The sequence below is a fragment of the Carlito syrichta genome, unplaced genomic scaffold (assembly GCF_000164805.1).
Source record: "Carlito syrichta isolate Samal-C Ts95f unplaced genomic scaffold, Tarsius_syrichta-2.0.1 Scaffold130489, whole genome shotgun sequence".
Lineage (NCBI taxonomy): Eukaryota > Metazoa > Chordata > Mammalia > Primates > Tarsiidae > Carlito > Carlito syrichta.
In genome coordinates this window covers 78,643-85,674 of record NW_007074585.1, presented here as the reverse complement: position 1 = coordinate 85,674, position 7,032 = coordinate 78,643, and the positions used below count along the sequence as shown (strand labels likewise).

General features: G+C 41.1%; 1 protein-coding gene across 2 annotated transcripts in view; it reads left to right on the top strand.

The window, feature by feature from the left end:
• The first annotated feature begins 352 nt into the window (after positions 1-352).
• The window catches only part of HMGXB4 (HMG-box containing 4), a 31,216-nt gene continuing 24,536 nt past the window's right edge, over positions 353-7,032 (top strand). Inside the window, exons 1-5 of one of the 2 annotated variants that reach the window (XM_008049071.2) lie at positions 353-917; positions 1,563-1,711; positions 1,967-2,045; positions 2,153-2,267; positions 2,822-3,783. In XM_008049071.2, the coding sequence (XP_008047262.1) occupies positions 2,890-3,783 (894 nt within the window). In that variant the 5' untranslated portion in view covers positions 353-917; positions 1,563-1,711; positions 1,967-2,045; positions 2,153-2,267; positions 2,822-2,889. The remainder of the gene's footprint in view (positions 918-1,562; positions 1,712-1,966; positions 2,046-2,152; positions 2,268-2,821; positions 3,784-7,032) is intronic. The other variant, XM_008049070.2, reaches the window with a different exon arrangement.

Here is a 7,032-nt window from a genome sequence, read left to right as displayed (position 1 = left end):
ATCATCTTCAAAGTCAAAATGGACATATGAACTTGAATACCCAAAAAAAGTTGTAAAAATTCAGTACAATGTTTAAATCATTTACATTATAGTAATTCTTGTCAGAGCTTAATAATCATAAAAGTTTATCACCAGCGGACAAATAACAAATCTCCCTATGTTCACTTAGCCTTTAAGAAAGACTTGTTACGGTTGAAAGCTGTCTTATGGCCAACTAATGTAAGCCATGTACCTGCTTTTACAATTCTATAAATTTGAGCAAATTTATGTAGCCTAACAGAATACATACCAAAAAATTATGCTCTAAAGATCTTTAATATCCCTATATGCTATCATTTCTGTTTAAATTACAATGCAGTCGATTTTACCATTTTACCAATCCAGTTGGCAAGATTTTGTGGTATTCAAGTGTTTGGTGTAATCTGTCTTCCTCTGTGTCTTGCTTTACCTGTGCATTTTGTAACCATGATTGAACCTATCTCTCTTACTTAGTGTTGGTTTTTACCTTGTCTCAGTGTTGTCAGTTCTGTTGGCATTTCAAAAATTCATTAAATTTGAAAATATTTTTATGTATGAGGTATGTTGTATACTTCCCCAAATGGCAACTTTATTCATGACTGAAATCTAATTAAGCCTAGTGTACTTCCTGCAGTTTCAACCCCCATATATTTACAGACAGAATGAGGAGGTGACAAGACACTCCTTTATTTCTTGCTGCCCTTCCAGTCGGCCCTTGGACCACTACGCATTTCTATCTGGAAGGTTGCTTCTCCACAGTGATTTCGCATTACAGGAGGGTTTTCCTTCTTTGTTCTCAGACCTGGCCCTGTAGACGAGAAGGAGCCTGGACACAGTGACACATTCACAAAGGCCCTGCAGGACCACCATGGCTTATGATGACTCCATGAAGAAAGAAGGTATGACCCATTAGCCTGAGAAGCATTCCAGAGGGGGTATCCTCTTCACTCCTTGCAGCCCATGGATATAGAGACCAGGACTGGGCACCACAGCCTGGACTCCCAAGTGATGGTCCAGAGCACTATTATGACACTCGTCCTCCACGTCATCCCCAGACTGGGCCCATGGAAACGAAAACCAGGACAGGGATTCCAACACGAGAGTCTGAAATGAGTCTCGTAGTTGATTGGGGTGATCCCCTGCAGCACTCTTGGTCCCTGCCAGCTCCAGTGTGCAGGAACGTGGGGATAGGAACCACATACTGGACTCCCACAGAGCAGCACAGCGCATGAGTCCTTATTCTTTTCCACCTTTCCTCTGCAAGTCTGTGTCCACCTACCAGATTACAACTAAGAAACCGTGTCCAAAAATGCGCAAGGGTCCTTTGCATAGCATGGAAGCATTTTTTCTTCAGGTTTGATTCTTGTATTTGCAGCCAGGTCATCAAGAAATATTCTGTCCCTTTGGGTCTAACCCTGGATTTCAGTGGACCTACTGAAACATTATTTTAACTTGAAAGTAGAGGGACTGTTGCATTATGTGTGTGGTGGTTTGATGGTCACTTACTTTTCATTTCCTTTCTCAAATGAACCTGTGCTGCTCAGATTGCTTTGATGGTGATCATACTTTTGAGGACATAGGACTTGCAGCTGGCCGAAGCCAACGAGAAAAGAAACGATCTTATAAAGATTTTTTAAGGGAAGAGGAAGAAATTGCTGCTCAGGTCAGGAATTCTTCCAAGAAGAAGTTAAAGGTAAGTTCTAAAAATTTGAATTAGGAAATTTTAAACTACTTCTTACCGTATTTCCTAATATTTGAAGAAGGAAGTATCTTTTTAAAAACTTAGAAAAAAAAAATAAAACAAGAGTCCCCTCCCGCTGTGGGAGATTTTCCGTCCTCTCAATAAATCCTGCTTTCTCCGTAAAAAATAAATAAATAAAAATAAAAGTGGTTCCAAACTGCTTTTGCCTCATCATTTTATTATTGGCCAACTCTTCTTTAATTGCAGGATAGCGAACTTTACTTCTTGGGGACGGACACGCACAAGAAGAAGAGGAAGCACTCCTCTGATGATTACTACTATGGAGGTGAGGATGGCAAGGGGCAGCAGGTGGGATAAACACATCACTGGTTCTTGGAGTCGGGGTAGGGGCAAGGGATCCAGATATTGCTGACTCAGTGGCCTATTTAACAGGGCAGTGGTTCTTGTTCTGAGTGCCGATAAACCAGTGTGGAGGAGGAGAGAGGTGGAGGGCTGGTAATTTGGAGGATTCAGCATAGAAGAACAGTCTTCATTTGTGATACACCAGGTACCAGGTTCCTTCTCCCCCCAACCATCCACTTATCTTGTGCCCATTATTGTCTAGGATCCCTTTGGCCATATGTAGTCCTTGAGCCCTCTGGCCTGCACCTGTGGGTCACTTCTCAACCAGTGTATAACCACTCAGAACCAGTTTTCTTAACTATGTTATGCATATAGCTGACAAGGCTAAACTTACTAGAATGGTTTTGTTCTGAACACAGAAATAAGCAGTACACTGTTTGCAATCTAAATTGTAACTACTCATAATCCCACAGCTATAGTCCATTCTTCTGGGTGTGCTCTCTTTGGTTGCTTCCGAAGACTCAGTGAAGACATACAACTTTAGTGGCGAGAGCTGTCTCCAAGGTCAGAGGCAGAATCCACCAAGCCAAGAAGCACGTGGGCATCATCTCTGAATGCTAGGAATCAGTTAAAGGGTCTCCCTTCAACTCATTCCTCTTAGCCTCTTCCTCATGTTAATTGAGTGTTTTTGATGAGAAAGGAAACTTGGTAGAAGTTGCTTCCTGTCATACTGACAGGACTTCTTTTGATTATTTCTAGACATTTCGTCTTTGGAATCATCACAGAAGAAAAAGAAAAAATCCAGCCCACAGTCTGCTGATACAGCTATGGATCTATTGAAAGCTATCACTTCCCCTCTGGCAGCAGGCTCCAAGCCCTCCAAAAAGACTGGGGAGAAATCCTCTAGCTCTTCCAGCCATTCAGAAAGTAAAAAGGAACACCAACACCACAGAAAGAAAGTAAGTGGAAGCAGTGGAGAACTTTCCCTGGAGGATAGTGGCTCCCACAAATCCAAAAAAATGAAACCGCTATATGTGAACACAGAGACACTGACCCTTCGTGAGCCTGATGGTTTAAAGATGAAACTTATTCTCTCACCAAAGGAAAAGGGAAGCAGTTCAGTTGATGAGGAGTCTTTTCAGTATCCCTCTCAACAAGTGACTGTGAAAAAATCCTCAAAGAAATCAGCTCGGGATGAGCAAGGTGCTTTACTCTTAGGACACGAGCTACAGAGCTTTCTGAAAACAGCCCGGAAGAAGCACAAGTCATCCTCGGACCCACATTCACCTCCTGACCCTGAAGGATGTGGGTCGGACACCTCCCAGTTCCCAGAGTCCCACAGTGCTAACCTTGATCTTTCAGGGCTTGAACCTATTCTAGTAGAATCAGACTCATCCTCTGGAGGGGAACTAGAGGCTGGGGAGTTAGTGATAGATGATTCTTACCGGGAAATCAAGAAGAAAAAGAAGTCAAAGAAGAGCAAAAAGAAGAAGGACAAGGAGAAGCATAAAGAGAAGCGACACTCCAAGTCCAAGAGAAGTTCAGGACTTTCTGCTGCACCGGTGGGAGAGGTCACAGCGACACCTGGCCCTCCTCCCAGTGTCCCGTACCCTGGAGTAGCTGCCCCTCCCCCACCACTTCCTGTCCTCCACACAGATGGGCATAGTGAGAAAAAAAAGAAAAAAGAAGAGAAGGACAAAGAGCGAGAGAGAGGAGAAAAGGTAAAACATTTGTTAAAGTATGGTGGGGATAAGAGATGAAGCAGATTCTTCCTGGGTAGTAAGTGGATTTGGAGGTTAAGGAGTTGAGGTGAACCACTGGGAATTTAGCAGGGTCAGGGGATCTGATGGAATTATATAAAGTATAAAATATTACCAATAGCCGAGTCAGTCTCGTACAAAAATAGGAGCAATCTTAATTATTCATGGATTTCCTCAATAGACTTACTCTCCTATTGTGCCAAGAATAGGTTTAGGTATTCCTTGGCTTATTCTAGCTGGCTCTTAGAATTCATGGAAGGAGCGAAACCCAATTTCTTTCACCTAGCAGCACTGTCTGCCTGGAGCAGTTGGGAGATGTAAAAGATGTTCTTTGAGATCATTTTAAAAAATAGATTGTCAAAATTGGTAGACGAGTGAACATTCAGGTTAACAGAATAAGCTAATGGCTTTCTACTAACTGGCATTGGCTACTTTTCTGGTATTCTTTTTAGTGTCAAATTTATGTTCTCTCACCATTTTAGTGCTAACTATATGCCAAGCTTAGTGCTGTGGATAGTACCAGGAAGTACAAAGATGAGCAGGCATAGTTCTTAACCTCAGGGAGCTCATTGTTAATGAGGAAAATTGGAATGAGAGATCAGTCACTTGATTTGATGCCTTTCCTCACAACTCAGAAGTTTCTAGCAGTGTGCTTTAAGGATCTGATGACTGTAGTCATGAAAGGTTTCCTTTAAAAAACATGGACTTTTTGTCCCTGTTATCAAAACATCTCTCTTATTGCACTTATATTCTAAAATCTTTTCTAAAATTTAGAAAGGAAAAAATCAAGCATAGTTTTGCCACCTGAGTGCAACCATTGTCTTCCTATGTTTTTAATTCTGCAAAATGAAATGTCAGATGAAATCTGGAAGAAAAGCTACTAAGAAAGATAAAATCAAATATATTAGCACTTTAGGAATGAGAATTCCATTTCAGTCTATGTGATGGAAGTTATTTTTCCCTCTGCAAATGGTGCCTTTCAAGAATGTGTGTATCTGTGTACCTATCTCAGAAAGAAAAAGCAAAACTGCACCTTCTGAGCCAAGAATCAATGTGAGCATAAAGACCTAGATATTCAAATTCTAAGTCAGGTTTTATTCATTTGTTTATTTGAAAATTGCTTTATGAAATGGAGGTATATATTCTGTATAAGATTCTGCTTATCCTAAGAGTTTCCAGTCTAGTAATAGATGGAACACTGAACTAATTGTACAGTGCTAAATGTAGAAGGTCAGGGTGGTCAGATACTAAACTTGAAAAAGGAAAGGATTTCAGTAAATGGGAACACATGGAGGCAGAAGGATGTTTAGGAAGTACAATAACCAAACTCTAGTCGTGCATTTCCAGCTGCCTGGTAAATATTTCCACTTGGATTCCTTGAATACCCCAAATCCTTGTGTCACTAATTGAGCTCTCCGTCTAGGGCCCCAAACCTGTGTCTTACTCTGTATTACTTCCAGTGTCCAAACTCGAACTGTATGCTTTTCATTTTTCTCAACATCTTATTAAGGAATTTTTGTAAAAGGATTGAAAGAATTGTATAGTGAATGACTACCATGTACCCTCCACCGAGTCTGCAGTTAATATTTCGCTGTTTGCTTTATCACAGATCCATCTATATGTTCATCTGTCAATTCATCTTATCTTTTTTAAAGTAAGTTGTAGGTATCATACCTTTGCCCCAAACACTTCAGTTTACATATTATTAACTGAAGTTCAATATTTTTTAGGAATTTTTTTTAAAAATAAAATTTACATATGCTAAGTATACCATTTGATGAGTTTTTAAAAATGCCCACACCCCTGGACTAAACCTCTTCAAGGTACAGATGTGACCACCATCTCAGAGAGTACTTTCATAACCTTCCCAGTCAGTCTTTGCTCCCAGAGCCAACCACTGTTCCAGTTTTTTCCAATCTTATGGTTCTCTCTTTCCTGCTCTACTCCAACTGTTTCCACTCAAGTGTGAGCCAGATAGTCTTCCTCCTTAATGGCTTTCAAACCTTTATCTCCTCCATTGCCACTGCCACTATCTTGGGCCTCATCCCTCCCTATATTAAATGTAATGAATGACCTAATTTTTGTTTCTTTCCTTATGCAATTAATCTTACACACTGATGCCAGAATGATCTTAAATTCCACCTGGACCATGTCAGTCCTCTGTTCAGTATCTTCAGTGGCTCCTTACTGCCTTTATGTTAAACCATAAGTTTCAAGAGGTTCAGGGTCATGTCTTCTTGCTCTCTACTCTCTCCCTGGTGCTGAACCTGCAGTCTGGCCTATTGTAGGTAGTCCGTAGATACTTGTTAAATAGATAGATAGCCAAGTCCAAACCTTGGCCAAGCATACTTAATTGTGGGGATATAGCCCCAGTTGTCTCTCTTCAGCTTCACCTCTTACTAGTCTGCTTTACATACACTGTGTGGAAATCACACTTGTTTCCTATGTCTTTACCTCTAATCCTTTGCTCATTTTTTTGCAGTGACCTTCCTCTTCTCACATATTGAACCTCTGCCTTCCCTTCAAGGCATGATAAAATGCCACCTCTTTTAAGATATCCTGTATGCCCCCACATCAAAATTACCTTCTGAACTCCTTTGCTATCCCTCTTATTGCATTTATTTTCTTCCTCATAGTGGAGCTATCTTTGTACATTTTCCCATTAAAGACTTTAAGCTCCTTTATAGTAGGGACTGTTTCAGTCACCTTGTAGTATCTTCAACTCCTCGGTGTCCTTGATAAACACTTTGTAAGTGTATGTCAAGTGAATAAATATATGGATGAAAACAGTATTGAAAAGGTAGATTTGGGAGGCAAATTGTAAAGAATCTTAAATGCCGAAATAAGGGACTTGGCAGCGGGCACTTTGGGGTTTATGAGCAAGATTTAGATATGATCTGAATGATAATTTAAGAATAAAATGGGCCGGGCTCCATGGCTCAAGCCTGTAATCTCAGCACTTTGGGAGGCCAAGGCAAGAGGATTACCTGAGCCCAGGGGTTCGAGACCAGCCTGGGCAACTTGGTGAGACCTCGTCTCTATAATAAATCAAAAAATTAGCTTGGTGTGGTAACGTGCACCTATATTTCCAGCTACTCGGAAGGCTGAGGTGGAAGGATTGCCTGAGCCCAGCAGGTCAAGGTTGTGGTGGCCCTGAACATGATGCCACTGTACTCCAGCCAGGGTGACACAGTGAAACTCCAACTCAAA